Source organism: Capra hircus, chromosome 12 (assembly GCF_001704415.2).
Source record: "Capra hircus breed San Clemente chromosome 12, ASM170441v1, whole genome shotgun sequence".
In the NCBI taxonomy this organism is placed as follows: Eukaryota; Metazoa; Chordata; class Mammalia; order Artiodactyla; family Bovidae; genus Capra; species Capra hircus.
Genome location: NC_030819.1, coordinates 55,671,768 through 55,692,318, shown reverse-complemented (window position 1 = coordinate 55,692,318; position 20,551 = coordinate 55,671,768). Strand labels below are relative to the sequence as shown.

The 20,551-nt window shown below is 48.5% G+C and overlaps 1 protein-coding gene across 3 annotated transcripts in view; it reads right to left on the bottom strand.

Annotated features, from left to right (window-relative positions):
* The window catches only part of MTUS2 (microtubule associated tumor suppressor candidate 2), a 384,721-nt gene that overhangs the window by 18,212 nt on the left and 345,958 nt on the right, over positions 1-20,551 (bottom strand). For all 3 annotated transcript variants that reach the window (XM_018056605.1, XM_018056606.1, XM_018056607.1), the window contains one exon: positions 7,492-7,706. In XM_018056605.1, the coding sequence (XP_017912094.1) occupies positions 7,492-7,706 (215 nt within the window). The remainder of the gene's footprint in view (positions 1-7,491; positions 7,707-20,551) is intronic.

Here is a 20,551-nt window from a genome sequence, read left to right as displayed (position 1 = left end):
CTGTTTTTGTTATTTTTGTTGGTGGTGGTGATTTAGTCGCTCGGTCGTGTCCGACTCTTGCAACCTCACGGACTATAGCCTGCCAGGCTCCTCTGTCCATGGGATTTTCCAGGCAAGAATATTGGAGTGGGCTGCCATTTCCTTCTCCATTTGTTGTTGGGGTATTATTTAAACTTCAAGTGTATGACTTACAGGAATCATTGCATAAGGTGACTTCTCCCTATGACAGCAAACCAGAACAATGTTTTTCCAAGTTCTCATTGTAAAAGCACCATTTTACATCGTTTTATACACACACACACACGTGTACATGGGTGCATGTGTGAAACAAAATTTCATGGATCGGCACTTTACCTTCCTACCTGCAATCACCTGGCTTTAAAATGTTCATTCTTTGTTACTTTATATTTTTCAAAATGCTAGTTACAAACCACTAGATTCATTTTGTGACATACTCATGTGTCAAAACCTGGCATTGGAGGGACATGTGCCCAGACCCTGAAGCTCTTGGGGTGCAGTTCAGAGCACTGTCCAGCTACTTCTCAGAGGGTTTCATTTCTCAGGGGGTCATTCACAGGCTGATCTTTGATTTGTTAGGAGGAAGAGCTTTTCACAAGAAAGGAAGCCCACTTGTAAAGGGAATGCAAAGGCCTACGGTATTTTAAAATGGGACTGATTCCCATTCTGGACTTGTCTTTGCTTGGAGAGGTTTGCCCGACTTCTCTCTCCTATGGTAACTGAGACCTTCATCCACTAAAACAGACTGGCAGAACCAACAGTGAATCTGACAAGTGTTAGGAAACCTGCATTATGACGTGAACATGGACTTGGTATACGATGACTCACTTTTATTTACTGGTCACTCTTGATTAAATAATATTTTACTTGAGGCTCAGAGCTATGAATCTACTCAGCAGAAAGGCTGATTGCTACAGTATTTAATTGTCCAAATCCTGTTTATATGAAGGTTTTTAATGGACTTGTTGTCCAAAGTCTTTCAGTCTCTTGGAAAAATAAATCGCTGGCTTAAAAAAAAAAAAGAAGGAACTAGCTTTCCTTTATGCTTCATTGGTGATGTCCCATAAGCCCATAGCGCGCTGTCTATAAAAAACAAGTGTCCACACATTGTTTGGAGATGTTTTACTCAGCTCAGTATGAAGAAAAATCTTTTCACTGGTGCTTGGAATGATTCTGATTTATTGGGTTCTGACCCAAATTGCTGCGGGTGGTTCCAGAAAAGAGAGATGGATACCAGGCCTATGTTCCAGAAGAATAACTTGTGTCCTGGTGGTGGGTCTGCCCCGACTGGTGAGGGTGGTGGGTAAACGCATGCCCTTCTGGCTTGTCGGAAGAAGGTCTCTGATTCAGTGGTGATGAAATGCCACACCCAGTATATTAAGGATGATGTAACGGCATGATCTATCTGTTACAGCCTCTCAGAGGGGCTTCTAGGAATGCAATACTGATTCCCTAATTCCTCCATATGCAACAAGAGGAGAGCCCAGAATGTTCTGAAGGAAACCAGCAAGAGCTGGGGCTTCCCTGGTGGCTCAGATGGTAAAGAATCTGCCTGCAATGTAGGAGACTCAGGTTCAATTCCTGGGTTGGGAAGATCCCCTGGAGAAAGGCATGGCAAAACCCACTTCAGTATTCTTGCCTGGAGAATCTCATGGACAGAGGAGCCTTGAGTGATTTGGGTTTCTAGTCCTGTGGATGGTTTTTCAAGGCTGTTTCCTCTATGAGGAAGGGGCCTTGCACTTTGGCCATCCTCTTTCTGGTCCCAGTTTCAATCCCCACAGCTTCTCCTCCGTGGCTCCTGGCTTCTTTCCAGAACATGGAGCAGCAGCCTGTCTGAGCACTCAGCCTGAGAAGACCTCCAGGTTGGCAGGCATTGGGAAAGAGTCAGATAAGTGGACCCAAGGAACACACAAGGTCTTTTTTTTTTTTTGCATCGTGTTAGTAGCTTAGTCGTGTCTGACTCGTTGTTGAGTCCATGGACTGCAGCCCAGCAAGGCTCCTCTGTCCATGGAATTTTCTAGGTAAGAATACTGCAGTGGATTGCCATTTCCTCCTCCAGGGGATCTTCCTGACCCAGGGCTTGAATCTGTGTCTCCTGCATTGGCACGCAGATTCTTTACTTCTGAGTCACCTGGCAACACCAAAAAAGAGACAGAGGTGCTGAATCATTACATACCACAGCAAACTTATGCTGGGTGAAGCTTCATTTTTTTTCCTTTTAAAATCCTGAGGAATTCTCTGCCCACCTCCTCAAAATAAATACCCACTGCTGGATCAGCCTCCTCCCTCCTCCCGGAGCACAGAGTTCTGAGCTGCCACAGAGAGATCTGTCCCCGTGCCCAGCAAGTAGTCCCAGTCGTACAGAGAAGCTGCTCCCTGAGCCAGGCTGTCTCTGCAGCTGCTTGCTGTTTAGCTGAGTCCCATCAAAGGAAAGGCCTGGGAAGCCACCCTCTTCTCTTAGACTGTCAAAAACAGAGCTGTGGGCTTACTCCATCCAGCCTCTTGCAAAATGCAATTAGGGGTGGCCTTGCCAATTCACTTAGAGAAGACTTCCATTTAGAATGAAGAAGCATGGCTTTACATCTCCTCATTAAAGAAAACCAGATTAAACTCCCATTTGCCCCCCACCCACAACATGTATCTGATGAGACAGAGGGGGCCGCCCCTGTCTTTTTTCTCCAGGGCCCTCTGAACAACGCTCCTTTCCAGATACCAAGGCGACTCGCCATCCTTCTGACTCCACCTTCCTGCTACAGCATCCCTGTTACCAGCTCAGAGCCGACGGCCAGCCCTGCCCGAGCTCCCTGGCTGACAGTATCCCCTGTCTGGTGGTGCATTTGCCGCCTGCTGGGTGGGCAGGTGTCCACAGAGGCCCCCTTCTTTCCTGTTGGGCCACGTCCCAGCATCTGGAGGCCCCGTGCTGTGATGGGTGGGGCTCTCACACTGGAAGATGGAGGGTCCCTTGGGACCTCATTCTCTGATTAGAAAGTGTGGTTTCCGCTGATGGTGACTGTGTGCCTGCTGTGCGGGACGAATCAGAGTCAGGATGCAAGACGACCGCCAGAGCGGCCTCTATACATCTGATGAAGTGTGAGGATGCTGTGCCCGCCAGTGAGTCTAAAAGGATCATTTCTTTAGGAAATGGCAGAAAGTGTGTCCTGGATGTGAGACAAAGCAAACGTAAACCCAGAGGATGAACACTTAGGCGCCTCTGAAAAGGCATCTCTGCTGAGAACGCAGAATCTAGAACATCAAGAGGCCCTGGGACTTCAGGGCCAGATCAGGAGGTCTTGGAGGCAGGGGTCAAAGGTCACAAGTCAGATCACTAAATACCAGGCTCCATGGATGAGTACGTTTGGAGCAAAAATGAAAAGCATCTGTGCTTATAGTGAAAACTCTGCCTCGTGCGCTTTGAGATGGGGAAGCTTGGGCAATCTCACTTCTTGTAATGTGCTCCAGAATGAGCACCAATTTGATGAAACCCCTCTATAATCAGATTTTTAGAATAAGGGTCACACTGTATCTTTAAAGGCACGTAAGGAAACCAGTAGGCCAAGTCATGCCCCTGCTTGTGCCCTAACTAGGCTGCAGGGCAAAGAATGAGGCCCAGTTCGTCCCCTGACACCAGACACCTGCAGCTCTGGGTCCCGGGGACCCATACTTGACGACTCTGATTCCAGGTGCGGACAGAAGGGGTGTTTCGTCAGCAGCTCCCCCAAGGGATTCCCACGTGTGGCCACAGACATGGCCTCTGCCTCCCGAGGTGAATGGACAGCTGGATTTTCCTGCAGGGGTCCTGTGGTGACATCAGAGGTCAGCCTGCCTTAGCAAGGGAGGACTGGAGTAAAGAAGCCTCAGAAAATCCAGTGTCTGGGGCTCCCCTCGTGGTCCAGGGGTAAGAATCCACCTGCCAATACAGGGGACATGGGTTCCATCCCTGATCCGGGATGACCCCATGTGCCATGGAGCAACCAAGCCTGTGAGCCACAACTGCTGAGCCCACACTCTGGAGCCTGTGGTCTGCCACGAGGGAAGCCGCCTCGGTGAGACGCCTGCACGCTGCAGCAGAGACTAGCCCCCATGCACGGCAATTAGAGAAAGCCTGAACAAAGCAACAAAGACCCAGTGCAGACAAAAGCAAAATAAATAAATTTTTTAAAAAAACTCCTGGGTCAGAACAGAAGCAGCCTCCCAGCACGGTCAGGACACTGGGGCACCGGGAGAGGCTGGGTCGGTGAACTTGAGTTTCAAGGCTCGGGAAGGACAGAGGTGGCAGGATGCGTGGGTTAGCATCGCCGAATTTGACCACCCCAAGAGGAAGACCTGCATTTGGAGGGTCTGCACAGATCACCAAAACCACACACCTTCCCTCCAGATCCCACTGTGCTCAGGCACCAAGTCCCCCCCTGGACCAAGCACATGGGCGTCTCCTATACCTGGAAATGGTGGGCATTTCACCTTCTTCCTGGTTGCTGCGTGCTCCCTGCCAGAGAAGCTGAAGGCCAGGATAACAGCCAACATCCCACCACAGAAGCAGACTCGGGGGTCTGAATAATTCACAGATTTAAACCATCTGTCCCTGGCCTCGTCCCCAAACCAATGGGTTTCTAGAGGAAGCGAGTGAAAATCGCTCAGCCGTGTTTGACTCTTTGCAACCCCATGGACTATAGCCCCACCAGGCTCCTCTGTCCATGGGATTACTGGAGTGGGTGGTCATGCCCTCCTCCAGGGGTTTCTAGAGGAAAGATCTGCTCAAATGCAAAGCATACAGATGAAACCTCCACCATAAAGCTTTCCCACATCTTCCCAGCTGAAAGCGAGCTATCAGTTCCTGAACATAGCAGCTGTAATCAGAGGCTATGGAGCAAGCAGGCCCACATTTTATAAAGCTTGGCATCTTTTGCAGTAACATGAGGCCTTCTGTATGGAGGGCATTCACTAACTATCCTTCACATAGTTGAATGAATGAATGAATGAATGAATCACTTTAGCTATTATAAAGGATCCAGAAGGACAGAACTCAGAGCCCTCACAAGACAGAGCTCTTTTAAAATATACCTAAGTAGCTCATGTAACTCACCCTCAGGTGGAAAAGTCAGGGCCTCCAATCTCTCCCAGTATGAAATCTTTAGGTTCCCTGGTGGTTTAGTAGTAAAAAATCTGCCTGCCTATGTAGGAGACGTGGGTTTGATCCCTGGGCCGGGAAGATCCCCTGGAGAAGGGAGAATACCCACTCCAGTATTCTTGCCTAGGAAATTCCACGGACAGAGGAGCCTGGCGGGCTACAGTCCATGGGGTCGCAAAGAGTCAGACGTAACTTAGCAATTAAACAATAACAAAAGGAAATCTTTTAAAGCCTATGGTCTCAGCTTAGAGGCGGGTGAGACCACACCCCCCAGCACGTGCCCAGCTTAGCAAGCTTCTGCCTGGGGTCCCTCGGCTGGTGGATGGGCTCCATTCAGCAGGGGCCCCGGCTCTGTGGGTTCCCACACACAACACCCCCATGAGAGCCTTCATTCAGAGGCTCCTCCTCCTGCTGGGAGACCCCCCTCCTGCCCTTCCTCCCATCTCCTGACATCTGCTCAACCAACCAAAAGTTTGGACCCCAAATCAGTGAATATGGATATACATATATTCTCCACGTAAAACTGGGCCTGACTGCCCCAGGATATAGGACACAGGACAGCTGATATTTGCCCCAGGACTGACCTGTATCAGGGAGTCAAGAGGCAGGAAAGACTACAGACGGCGGCTGAGCGAATGTCTGCTTAGAGCGAGCTGAAAGGGCAGATGCTGAGGTTCCATTTCTAATCTTAGCCTAGCAGGTAACCTTACCTGTAACCTATCTGCTTCTGGCCTCTAAGTCTACACCACCTTCAAAAGGCAGGTGCGTCTGGTTTCCACAAGCCTCTAAAAGGAGGAGGATGCTGAACAGAAGATGCTGAGACGCTGACTAGATGAAAGGGCTGTCAAATCAGAGACTGCTCTTTCCAACGGCAGTACTTATTATTGCTCTACTAGTTCTCCCCTGCGACTGTCACGCCTCTGGGGACCATCGCTGTCTGGGACACCTTCTGGGGATAGAGCCCAAGTGTTCATGGCTGTGAAGGGCTGCTTGGCATTAGCCTCAGATGTGAAGAGTGCTCTTCATGAGTGCCAGCTGATCTTAGGGATAGCGAAGCAGACTCCGGGCAACAATACACCAATTAGAAGGTGGGCACTAGGGCATCAGCGCCTTAGGGGCTTAGGAAGAAGAGAAAAGGAAAGCGCAGATGAGTTTCATGGAGGCAGAGCAGGCTCACCTCACCCTGTTGCCAACGCAGTACTGGACCCTGCAGCCGGCTATGGGGACAGGCATGCCTGGCTCCCACCTGCTTTCACGCTGACTGGCTCCCTGGGAATTCTTCCCTGGCTGTTCTAGGATGAATGATCCTCTCTGGGAAGACTTCCAGGCTAAGGTTAATGAGCAGAATCCTTCTTTCATCAGGCAAATACACACTGAAGGCCTACTCTGTGCAGGCAGGCAGTGCTGAGCCAGAGATTCAGCAGTAAATCCAGCAGAAAACCCTAGTTCAGGGCTTGAGGGCACGGACCCTGGGGTCAGACTGGGTCCAACCCTGGCTCTTCCATGAGCATGAATTCCGGCAAGGTATTTAACCTCCGGGTCTCAGTTTTCTCACCTGTAAAATGGGGGTAATAATGGTCCCTCCCTGGTAGGGTTACTATAGGGGTTAAATGAGTTAGTCCATGAAAAGCAGGAGGAGGAGAGCGCCGCCGACAGCACGTGCTAGATACACGTGTGTCTGTTATTTCCACCGCCCTCATGGGCTATGCAGAAGATCAACAGGGTACAAAGTCAAGTTTATCACACGTTAGGTAGTAATAACTGTCCAGGAAAACTAAAGCATGGAGGAGGACAGGAGTGTGTGTGGCGGGGGTGGGGGAAGGAGCTGTAATTCCGGGTGAGGAAGGGCCTCAGTGAGAAAGTCTACCAGGGAGGGAGAGAGGGAGCCACGGGATGTCTAGAGGGAGAGCATTCCAGGCACTGGTGTGTTGGTTTAGCCGCTCAGTCGTGTCCGACTCTTTGCAACCCCAGGGACTATAGCCCACCAGGCTCCTCTGTCCACAGGATTCTCCAGGTAAGGATACTGGAGTGGGTTGCCATTTTCTCCTCCAGGGGATCTTCCCGACCCAGGGATCCAACCCAAGTCTTCTTGCTTTGCAGGCAGTCTCTTTATCTGCCTGAGCCACCAGGGAACCTTGCCAGGCAGTGGGCACAGCCCAGCACAAAAACCCAGAGGTGGGAGTGTGCTTGGGAGGACGAGACAGGAGGCCAGAGCAGCTAGAGGGGAGGACAGGGAGGGGACAGGGGACAGAACCGAGGCGGGAGGGTGGGGACCAGGAACTCACCTGTGGCAGGACTCGGGGCTAAGGTGGCAGCTCCCCAGGGCAGGGCGGGCCGGGCGGACTCACCTGCTCCTGGTGCTGACACCCGATCCGCAGCAGCTGCGCACGGTGCTCCTCCTGGAGCCGGGCCACCTCGGTCTCGAACTGCAGCTGCAGGCGCCGCTCCAGGTCCCGCAGCTCGGCCTCCTGCTGCCAGCCCAGGTTCCGCACCTCCGCCTCGCAGCGCCGCTCCAACTCGGCCTTCTCCCGCTGCAGCTTCTCACACTTGGCGGCGTGGAAAGCTGGGGGGGACAGGACAGCGCACGGTCACAAACCCGCCAGGATGCGCCCAGAGCCTCGCGTCTGCAACCCCCGCGCTGCAACATCAAGGTGTGCGCGGAAGGACCAGGGCCAGATCCCCTTCCTTCTGCAGAGCTTCATGGTTTGTAAGATGCGTCCCTGGGCTTCCCTGGTGGCTCAGTGGTAAAGACTCTGCCTGCAAAGCAGGAGTTGCAGGAGATGCAGGCTCCATCCCTGGGTCAGGAAGATCCCCTGGAGGAGGGCATGGCAACCCACTCCAGTATTCTTGCCTGGAGAATCCCATGAACAGAGGAGCCTGGCGGGCTACAGTCCATGGGGTCTCGCTTAGCACAAACGCATGCACGCACGCAAGATGCTTTCCCACCTACAGCAGCTGAGCCTCAACACAGACCCTGGATGTTGGGGTGAACCTGAGCCCAGGGAGCTCCTGTGACCGGCTCAAGGTCACACAGCGTGTGGAGTAAGAGCCGCAAAGGCAGGAGATGTTTAAGGACATTATTTCCCTGGTGAAATGAGTGGTGGACAGGCTGGGTCTTGCTCTGTGTGCACATAGTGTAAGAATATGGCCCAGCCCAGCAGCCTAATGCTGTCCCAAAGGCCCTCCTGGTCCAGGGCTTCAGTTGGCCCCATGTCCTAGGTCGCACCATTTAATGGATTCTGATACACAATCTGAGAAAGTTAGGATCCGCTGGTGTACTGAGCAAGGTGGTGAGTGCTGCCCACATCAGGTGTGGGTGATAAAAGGATATACTGTCTGTAGAGAATTTAAAAGCAATAACCAGTCTGATCAGAAAGCCCTCTCCTTTTTACTGCCACCGGTGCCAGCATCTGTAAAGAATGCTGATGGAAAAAATACTTCTCAAAAGTCTTTGGTTGGTCTACAGTTTAAGCAATTGCTATAATTACTCTTGAGGCTTTTAAAAACCAGTTTTGTATTTTAAAAAATCACAAACAGAGGAAAGCTGGAAGTATTAATATGCACAAGGACATTATTGTACAGACTTTTTTCTCCCCTGTGGACCACAGTGCATGGGGTCACAAAGAGTCAGACATGACTGAGCAACCAAATGATAACAACAATATACATGTTGGGATGACAGCTGAGTGTGCACAGGGCTTTCCACTACAGGTGGCAAGACTCGCTCGCTAATAAATGCAGCAGGAACGGCAGAGACTGAGGTTTTCTGGTCCCTGGCAGTGAGATCATGGAAGAGGGAGGTTATGGGCCTCATAGAAACAGCAGAACCTACCAGGAACTGAAGGCCACAGTGGCTCAGGCTTGGAGGGAGCGGAGAGGAATCATCTATGCTCAGGGGTCTGAACAGAGCTCCAGTTTTCCCCAAAGACCCTCCAACCTGGGCAAGTTGTCAGAATTTCACCAGGGACCCTAGTTAGTGAAAGAAACAACCCGGATCCACAGACTAGGGAAGAGATGTGCATGCAGAGACAGGTTTATCCTGAGTGACTGGGCTTTAACAGAACAACGACCAGGGAATGTGCATTAAAAACAGTGCTCGATGGATTGAGACATAAACTGAGGCCAATAGAGGAGCAATTATTTACACATAATACATTAAAAAAAATTCTTTTCCATTATGGTTTATCACAGGATAGTGAATATAGTTCCCCGTGCTGTTCAATAGGACCTTGTTGTTTATCCCATTTTATATGTAATAGTTTGCATCTTCTAATTCAGAACTCCCAGTCCATCTCTCCTCCCCACCTCCACACAAACAGCAATCATTTCATCTACACTGGGGGAAGGAGAAGGGCCCTCTGACAGAAAAGGATGGGGGATGGACAGGAGACGCACGGTAGCTACTGGTGAGCCTCGAGCAGTGGGCTCCAGGGTAGGTGTCTGGGTGCACAGGGTCTCTTTGGAGGGTGCTCTTGTTTCTGTAATTCAGGTGAACTAAAGATCCAACCAGTGCATCCTAAAGGAGATCAGTGCTGGGTGCTCGTTGGAAGGTCTGATGCTGAAGCTGAAACGCCAATACTCTGGCCACCTCATGCGAAGAGTTGACTCATTTGAAAAGACCCTGATGCTGGGAGGGATTGGGGGAAGGAGGAGAAGGGGACGACAGAGGACGAGATGGCTGGATGGCATCACCGACTCGATGGACATGAGTTTGAGTGAACTTCGGGAGCTGGTGATGGACAGGGAGGCCTGGCGTGCTGCGATTCATGGGGTTGCAAAGAGTTGGACACAACTGAGCGACTGAACTGCACTGAACTTCATAGTCTTTGCCCCGTGTACCCTGCTGTGGTGAATGGGATCAAAATAAAGCAGTGACAACAATGTTTGTATTTACAACAGGCCCACAAGGCAGTGCAGGGATGCAGAACAGTCTACAAACACAAGAACAGATGGTCGGCACCATTCATGATTCAATACACGCAGATCAAAGCAAGAGATTTTTTTTTACCTACAAGGTTGATCGAGATGAAATATTCTGATAATACAGGGAAGGCAGGAGAAAACTGGCCTTTGATGGAGCAATGGTGGGGGTATAAACTGAGGAGCTGCTTTGCAGGTTCAAGTATTTTTCAAAACTGAAATCCTAGGGATGGGAGCTTAGGAAGGATGACAGCTGAAGAGTTCGGGGTTTCTTTTTGGGGTCATGAAAAAGTCCTAAAACAGATTATAGTTACAGCTGCATAACTCCGTGAATATACTAAGAATCACTGAATTGTTTTCAAACGGGAGAGCTGTATGGCATGTGAATTATATCTCAATAAAGTTTTTACCAAAAATGGAAAGAAAATCTGCAAAATAACACGACAGGGAAAATATATCAGAGGATAAATTTAGACATGTTTGTAGAAGGAAAGTTCATATTTGGACTCTGCAACCCTGTATAACGATGATGAAGATGTATGTTGACAAAATAAAAACCTCACCACGACACTGTTTTATACACACACACATGCACACAAATGGATATATGTGGAGCTAGGGGAATCTGAGAACCATTCTTACTGTTTCTTAACTAGAAATACAGCACACTGCACTCAAATGAAAATAATTAAAAATGCTCACCATGTTCTATTCTTTAACAAGTACTGTTTTATATGGGAAAAATGTACTTTTCATATATTAATACTAATATTGGTATCTTCAACTCTAGTAAATCTAAACAATAAGTTGATGTTATAGATTGCATACATGGAATAAAACAGAAAAAAAAAGGTCAAGAAATGAATAACAACAAATCAGTTACACTGGAGAAAAAAAATTAAATGCACATATCTTTTAAGCCAACAATTTCACAAGAGAACCAAAAAAATCTGATGAAGGATAATTAGTTCAGCATGATTTGCCTTTGGGAAATAGTCGGGGTGGGGGACTAGTTAAATAAATGATGATAAGTCCACTATATACATAGGACAAATCCCATATTCAAAGGGATACAGGTGACTAAAAAAAAAAAAAAAACACAAGGTCAATCTTTTCCTGGAATGACCTGACCTGTAATACATTGTTAAACAAAAAAGGCAAGATGCAGGATGAGCAGGACAGCGGAATTCTACTTGTGATGGAAATGCATCTGTGTGTCTGACCTTCCATCTGTCCTTCCCCCCTTGGGGGTTGTGTGCTTAATTGACAGGACTCACTTCCCAATGAACACCTGCAACAATATGTATATAAGAAAATCCTATTATTTGTTTGAATGTTTTATGAGTTAAAATATTTTTTAAATGACTGCCATGATTAAGACTGCGTTTGAAAAGGTTATGGTCGCCTGTAGTCAGAAAGGACAGGAAAGTTCCATTGAACGTGTGATTTTGTTTATGTTTGTGGTGGGATGATTCAAGGCCTGGCATTCTATTTGGGGGGGGTCAGCAATGATTGGGGAGAAGGCGATGGCATCCTACTCCAGTACTCTTGCCTGGAAAACCCCATGGACGGAGGAGCCTGGTAGGCTGCAGTCCATGGGGTCTCTGAGAGTTGGACACGACTCAGTGACATCACTTTCGCTTTTCACTTTCATGCATTGGAGAAGGACATGGCAACCCACTCCAGTGTTCTTGCCTGGAGAATCCCAGGGATGGAGGAGCCTGGTGAGCTGTCGTCTATGGGGTCGCACAGAGTCGGACACGACTGAAGTGACTTAGCAGCAGCAGCAGCAGCAATGATTGATTGATTCTCATCCTAGAGCTGTTCCTGAACTATACTGTTGCTTCAATAAATCATGAGCTGTGCGGCCTCAGTTATTGTTGTTCAGTCGCTAAGCCATGTCTGACTCTTTGGACCCCATGGACTGCAGCAAGGCAGGCTCCTCTGTCCTTTACTATCTCCCAGAGTCTGTGCAAATTCATGTCTGTTGAGTCAGTGATGCCATCCAACCATCTCATCCTCTGTTGCCCCCTTTTCCTTTTGCCTTCAGTCTTTCCCAGCATCAGGGTCTTCTCCAATGAGTTGGTTCTTTGCATCAGGTGGCCAAAGTAATCACCTTTCCACATCTAGCACCAACCCCCAAATTCCCAATAGCTATTATATACAAGAAGTGATATTCTATTCTTCCAATGACCCTGTGTCATAAGCCCCAGGCCTGCAGAAGATATTAGATAAGAGCTGCAGCTGAGGCACCAGGGAGCAAGTTCCAATAACAGAGTCCCTAAAGAAATAAACATCCTCTTGCCTCTGGTAAATTCTCAAAAATGTATCTACTGGGGCATTTTGTACACAGAGGTTAAAGCGGGCTAATTTTTACGGGCAACCTCTGGAGTCTTGTGTTCATTCTTCCTTTCTTTATTTCTATTCATGAGAAAACATTTGGTACTTTATAATGTGAGAGGCAAACACACACAATAATAAACCCCTAGAACCTAAAACGCTGAGAAAATAGTTTCTAAAAGAACTGGATTATGACAGGCCAGGAGCACTGATAACATTTCTAACTCATAAGCATGAGTCTGGAAGGCAAAAACAGGATTAGAGTCTGCAGTAGTTTTCAATAATTGAACATATGTATGTATGAATATATAGAGTGCGTGTAGGCAGTACATACATACACACCACAGTTCATAAATCAAAATTGAGGGGAAAAACTCAGTGAGTAAGAGCAATTTTCTTTAAACAATTGCCCAAAATGTCCCTTGAATAATTACAACTTGTTACTGGACAGAGGTAGCAGAGATCAGTAATTACAACACTAGACTTAACCTGAAGAAAAGAATCTGGTTGTAGTTCATGATAAAGCATAAGGAATAATATTATACTACCTTTTAGATCACAGATAATGCTTAAGCTTTGACAATTATAAAATAAGTCATCTAAAGGTGAAGACTATATATAAATCTGTGGAATTATTATAATAGTCACTGTTACGGGTCCAATTGTGTCCCTCAGAATTTATATGTTGAAGTTCTAATCCCTAGTGCCTCCGAATGTGATCATGTTTGGAGACAGGATTTTTGCAGCAAATAAAGTTAAAATGAGGTCATTTATAGGGTCAGCCCCAATCCAATATGACTGAAGTCTATAGGCCAGACACCTGCGGGGGGTGGGGGGACGGCAGCCATCTATAAACCCAGAGGAGAGGCCTCAGAAGAAACTCACCCTGCTGGCGTCTTGATCTCGATTTCCAGCCTCCAGGATTGTAAGAAAATTAATTTCTGTCTTTTAAGCCCTCCAGCCTGCAGTACTTTGTACAGCAGCCTTAGTAAATTAACAGTCAGTATTGTTACTTATTGATAGGGGATCCCACAGTCAGATAAAAGATTAAATTGTTTCTTTGAGATATGGGGAGTAATTGAAAAGACAAAATAACTTTCAAGGGAAAAAAATGTAATTTAAAAATTACCCATACTCTCATGACACAAAGAAAATGAAAACTTTCCACTGAAAATCCCTTCACAGCTGTCGCAGTAGTGTGACTTCAGTGTCCCCTGTTAGGGAGTTTCCACGTCTTCCTGCTTAATATTTTTATGGTCCCCTCATATTTTCATGTGTGTGTCCTTAGTCACTCAGTCGTGTCCGACTCTGCGATCCCATGGGCTGTAGCCTGCCAGGCTCCTCCGTCCATGGAATTCTCCAGGCAAGAATACTGGAGTGGGTAGCCTTTCCCTTCTCCAGGGGATCTTCCCAACTCAGGGATCGAACCCAGGTCACGGACACTGCAGGCAGATCCTTTACTGTCCAAGCCACCATATTTTCATGTGGATGCACTGTGATTTATACGTCCTTAGTGTTGGACATTTGATTTGAGTCACTCACATATTTTTTTTTTTTTTTGCTTTCTTCATTAGGATGAATTCTTAAGAGTGGAATTATGTGGGCTTAAAGATTATAGCATCTTTGTAAACTTTAGTTGGTTGTGTGTGTGTGTGTGTGTGTGTGTGTGTGTGGTCCTTTTTGATGGCAGTGATCCTGTGACAAGTCTGTGTCCACCAAGGGGAACTATAATGCCTGGAAAAGCCCTCTGGTGGCAAAGGCCTCTGTCCACTCTTGTCGGATCACAGCGACCCATGGCAGGCGGCAGGCTCAGTCCACGAAACACGCTGCCTGGGATCCTGGGCCACACTGCCCTCTACTGCCCTCTTTTTTAAAGGACCTTCTTTTTGATGAAAATGTTAAGAAGAGACTTCCCTGGTGGCTCAGATGGTAAAAGCACCTGCCTACAATGCGGGAGACCCCGGGTTCGATCCCTGGGTTGGGCAGATCCACTCCAGTACTCTTGCCTGGAAAATCCCATGGACGGAGGAGCCTGGTAGGCTACAGTCCATGGGGTCACAAAGAGTGGGACATGACTGAGCAACTTCACTTGGTCAAGAAGAGAGACAAGGAGGGGCTGAGATGGAGGAAAGGTTCAGGGACTAGGAGCAGAAATGTGGGTGAAAGAGCCAGGGTGGGGAGTCGGGGGTCTCTGGGCATCTCTGCAGCTCCACCCAGCATCCCCGGGGCCCTGGACCAAAAAGCCGGCATTAGTGGAGCGCCTCCTGGGTACCACGCAGCTGGCATGCCCTGAGCCCCAGGTGGGTGTCCAGTAGGATGGGAGGTTTGAGAAGGGGTAACTCAGGGATCTAAGGCCCCTGTGGGAGAGGCGAGGCCTGCAGAGCAGGGGCTGGAGCCCGGGTCCCTCTGCACCCGGGTGGGAGAGACCACTGCACCAGGGTTTCACTGTCTCGGAGGTGGGGCTTTGGTGAATCAGCCTTCAAGCCCTCACTGCTGTGAGTCGCAGCACGTCTCTTTACCTGTCCGCCTCCCTCACCAGCGGGCAGGGACAGCGTCAGAGACACTTGAGTATTTGTGGTCAGATAGGCAGGCTGTGGTCAGCCTACCAGGCTCCTCCATCAACAGACAGTAGCTGGATTTATTGAGCGGCTGCTACATCCCACGCCCAATCGTGCCGTGAGAACCAGACTCGCTGCCAGGAGGGCAAATAAAGACACGGGCAGAAGTTTTAAACAGCAAGATGTCACATCATGAAAACCTGAGATAATAGCAGTTGGAGAAAGTAAAATGAGAGCAATGTTAGGGAAAATGAGAGCAATGTTAGGGGATAGCGGATGCAGGGGGCACCTGAGAAAACCCCATCCAGACCGATGTGAATGATGGGGAAGGCGAGGGGTCCAGAGAGCTGGAGGGAGGGGGTTCCAGGAGGAAGAACCGCAAGAGCAAAGGTCCCAAGCTGGGAACGCGGGGCTCACTTAAGGGACAGGAAGATGACAAGGGGCCTGAGGGTCTGTGATGGAGACAGCGGAGGTGGGGAGAGGCGGGGTCGGATCTCACGAGGCCCCTGGTCCCCAGGGAGGAGTGGGGCTTGTACTCCAGTAACTGGAAAGGGCCCTCCTACCCCTCAACAGTCTTAAACCTGGGATAACAAGAGCTCATGAAGCGTTGATTACAAGAGCGCCCTGGAGGCTGCATGGCAAACAGGCTGGCAGAGGCAAGGAGAACAGAGCGGAGGACATGTCTGGGGTCCAGGTGGACGTAACCTGGGGCTGAAGCTGCAGTCCTGGGTGGGTATGCAATGCATCCGGGAGGCAAAGCCACCTGCACTTGCCCCTGGCTTGGACGAGGGAGGTGAGGGAAGGGCAGGGATCGGACCCGAAGATGACTCAGGCAATTGGTCTGAGTGATTTGGGTGGTGGTGCCCTTTAAGAAGAGGAGAACATCAGAGGAGGAGACCCACTGGGGAGACAAGCACACACTAGACACCAAATAAATCTCCATGGAACTAACAGCCGGATTTATGTACATTTAAGGGCCCCTGGTTCACAAATGTGATGGCGGATTCGCCTCTGGTCCATGGAACTTAGGAAAGGCTTTTCTGGATGTTTTCAATTAGTATGAAAAACATGACATTCAAAACTGCTGAATTTTGACAAGTTTTGTGACACATTAGTGATGAACGGTAATATTCCATTTCACATGGGCATGTGCTCCGGTCTATTCTATAAAAGTGTTGAAATCTTAAAAGCATGAGACCTCAGGGTAGACCCTCATTATTAAACCTTCCCCAGTGAAGTGGGGCTGGATTGACAGATGTGTTTTCTCCTCCCCATGGGTGTGTAAGTGGTTAGTGGGAAGATATAAGACATGTGGCTGCAGTAAGCTGAAGCGCATTTTGTAGCTGCTAGGCATTCCCAGTGCTACAGAACAAACACAGAAGAGTTCTTATCAAGGTGGCTCTTTAAAGTGCATTAACAAGGGTCTTCTCTGGCTGTCCAGTGGTTGGGACTGTATGCTTCCACTGCCAAGGGCCCAGGTTCAATCCCAGGTCAAGGAACTAAGATCCCACAAGGCTCAGGGCACAACCACAAAATAAAAAGTGCATTAATACTTTACTTACCTGTGGGTCTCACTATGGGAACATGGCCCCCAAACTGAATGACTGCATATAGGAGCCTCAAGATCCCCAAACACATGCCCTGAAGTACCCACTCACGTCCCACCCCCACACTACTTAGACTTCCACACAGTGACAGTGAATAACCCTTCCCCCGTGCATGGAGTCCAGACTGCCAGCATTTCCAGATTAGAAGGGATGGGGAGGCAGGGTGGGGGAGTGACAGCCCAGGACAGGAGGTGGTCAGCTCACACCTGGAAGGGGCAGGAGACAAAGGCAGGTGGGGGAGGGCAGAAGAGTCCAGGTCTTCCCAGGTCCTGCAGACACCAGCGGTGGGATTTTGGCAACTAACTCAACCTCTCTGGATCTGAGATTCTCACCTGGAAATGAGGAGGTCGGGCACTGCTACCAGCTGAAGTGTATACCCCTAGAGTCATGGTGTGAAGCCACACTCCCCAGGACCTCAGAGTGTAACTGTATTTGGCAGTGGGGGTACTTGAAGAGTTGATTAAGTTCAAATGAGGCCAGGAGGGTGGGGCCCTAGTCCAGCATGATTGGTGTCCCTCTTGGAAGAGGAGGAGCCACCGGGGAGGTCTCAGAGGCCAGGTGAGAATACAGCAAGGGGACGTCCTTCCACAGGCCAAGGACAGATGCTGTAGCAGAAACCACCTCTGCCAGCCCCTGGCCTGGACTTCAGCCTCCAGAACCAAGAGAAAATAAATGTCTGTGTTTAAGCCCCTGGGCCTGGGTATTATTTTGTGACAGCAGTCTGAGCCGGCTAACACAGGCACCCTGAGTGTGAAGCCCCCTTCTGCCCCTGCCTTCTAGAATTCTATTGATATTGTAATGGTGACTGAGGGTCATCAAGGACAGTTTTCCACTGTCCTTTCTTAAAGAAGACCGGGAAGGCTGTACTATTTTTATTATGATCTCCCTCTGAAATGGAGCCCTAAAGAGAGAAGCTTCATCTACAGAGAAAATGTGCTTTGCAGAATGACTCGCTGCCCAGCAAGAGGAGACATTAGTAGTAACATCAATGACAACATCTCTGTGCTTCATTAATGAAGTTCTCTAACATACAGTATTGGGGATTCCCTGGTGGCTCAGGGGCAAAGAATCCGTCTGCCAATGCAGTAGACATGGGTTTGATCTCTGGGTTTGGAAGATCCCCTGGAGAAGGACTGGCAACCCTCCAGTGTTCTTGCCTGGGAAATCCCATGGACAAAGGGACCTGGCGGGCCACAGTTCATGGGGTCACAAAAAAATTGAACATGACTTAGTTACTAAACAACAACAAAATACACAATATTAATTTGCTTAATCTTCACAGCCAATTTTAAAGCTGGAGAAAGTGGGCAGTTTTGCTCTGATTTTACAGAAGAGCAATGGAGGCTCAGAAGGGTCAAGTCACTTGTCTAGACTGACCCAGCAAGAACTGCGAAGGCGGGATTCCCTCCAGGTGCCCTGAATCTCAGCAGAGCTCTTTCGAATACTAACACCGCTATTCTGCCTTATGTTCTGGAAGAAAGAAAACAAAAAAAGAGAAGGAGAAACAGATACAAAAATCCCAACAAGGTTAAGGTGCTTTTCAAAGTCATAAATACTTAGAGCTATTTTTATGTGGTCGTAAGATAAAGGAATCAAGATTGTCGGGAGAAATATCAATAATCTCAGATATGCAGATGACACCACCCTTATGGCAGAAAGTGAAGAGGAACTAAAAAGCCTCTTGATGAAAGTGAAAGTGGAGAGTGAAAAAGTTGGTTTAAAGCTCAACATTCAGAAAACGAAGATCATGGCATCCGGTCCCATCACTTCATGGGAAATAGATGGGGAAACAGTGGAAACAGTGTCAGACTCTATTTTTGGGGGCTCCAAAATCACTGCTTCCAAAATCGGGGCTTCCCTGGTGGCTCAGAGGGTAAAGCGTCTGCCTGCAATGCAGGAGACCTGGGTTCGATCCCTGGGTCAGGAAGATCCCCTGGAGAAGGAAATGGCAACCCACTCCAGTATTCTTGCCTGGAAAATCCCAAGGACAGAGAAGCCTGGTAGACTACAGTCCATGGGATCGCAAAGAGTCGGACACGACTGAGCGACTTCACTTCACAAAATCACTGCAGATGGTGATTGCAGCCATGAAATTAAAAGACGTTTACTCCTTGGAAGAAAAGTTATGACCAACCTAGATAGTATATTCAAAAGCAGAGACATTACTTTGCTGACTAAGGTCCGTCTGGTCAAGGCTATGGTTTTTCCTGTGGTCATGTATGGATGTGAGAGTTGGACTGTGAAGAAGGCTGAGAGCCGAAGAATTGATGCTTTTGAAGTGTGGTGTTGGAGAAGACTCTTGAGAGTCCCTTGGACTGCAAGGAGATCCAACCAGTCCATTCTGAAGGAGATCAGCCCTGGGATTTCCTTGGAAGGAATGATGCTAAAGCTGAAACTCCAGTACTTTGGTCACCTCATGCGAAGAGTTGACTCATTGGAAAAGACTCTGATGCTGGGAGGGATTGGGGGCAGGAGGAGAAGGGGACGACAGAGGATGAGATGGCTGGATGGCATCACTGACTCGATGGACGTGAGTCTGAGTGAACTCCGGGAGTTGGTGATGGACAGGGAGGCCTGGCGTGCTGTGATTCATAGGGTCGCAAAGAGTCGGACACGACTGAGTGACTGAACTGAACTGAACTGAAGATAAAGGATGAGCCTTTCAACAAATGGATAATGACCGACCCTGTGCGTGAATGTAATTGCAATGCTTAGAAGTAAGCTTCTTGGTCGAAGAGGAGAAAAATGCAACAGTGATTTGTGGGGGCAAAGGAGGAAAGAAGAAGTGGATTTAAGACAATGGTTATGATGGGAAGTTTCGAGGAGAGAAACAAATGCCGACTACATGAGCGCTAATATGACACTACTGTGCATAAATGGGAAGCGGCTTTCCGGGGGTCCTGCATGGTGCCTGCCCCTCCCTCTCCTCTGGGCTAACTTGGGCTACAGAGCTGGCAGAGCTCGTCTAACACACCATGGGGCCTCTCTGAAGTCTGGCTATGGACAGGCCAGACGGTGGGTCCGTGTGGTTGCAGTGAGCACTGACTGCTTTTAACTTTTTTCTCCTGTGCAAAATGGCTTTGAAAAGATGACCCTTAAATTTTACCTCCAATTGATATTTGTTACATAAACTGGACAGTGTACACAATTTCCAGGTTGGACATCCCTTTTAGAAGGAGCTTTTAATAACTTTCTGAAAGTTGAGATTCCAGACTCCTCTTTCATTGGGTAGAATCCACCCTACAAAGCTCTAACCAGTGAACTCCTGGGACCCTGCTCCTTCCTAAGCTTCCCAGAGAGGGGAGGCCCAGCCCATGGCATGGTGCTGACTGCCACCCTCTGTCCCATAGTCTGGGTGGCCGCATTCCCCTTAATTGCCCATGGGACGAATAGAGACCAAGGAGCTACTGGGTAATACAGTTTAATCCATTTGACGGTGATGAAAAATGCATGGCCAGGGTATTCTGTTTTCTTCATGGGACTTGGGGCATTTTCTCTGAGGTTTCCCTAGACTGATGATTATGTTTTATTTGTTGTTCGGGGGTTTCCTGCACAGGAATGAAGGGTTGATGTTTGAAATCCATAGAATCTAATTTTTAAAGAGGTGTGCATTTCCCCATGAACTCCTCCCAGCCTCTTGCTGTCTTACTTCCAAATATATCAAATCAACTCCAAGGAACAAAGTGGACCACCTTGAATTGTTTCTACCCACTGATTTTAGGCACAGACACAGAAGAAGTTAAGGTTTTAGGCAATTTATGATAGCCCAAGAGTATTTTATGATAAATAGAGACATTTGTCTACTACCCTGGCTAGACCCTGTGCAACCTTCCTCTGTGGATATCCATCTCTTAATGCGATTCCAGGCCCAGGCAGATTTCCATAATCTCCCTTTTCCTCCTAAAAGGAGAGACGAAAAGGACACAAATAGGACCTACTTCCAAGCAGGTAAAACCTGGGGACTCGCTAGACATCAAGAATGA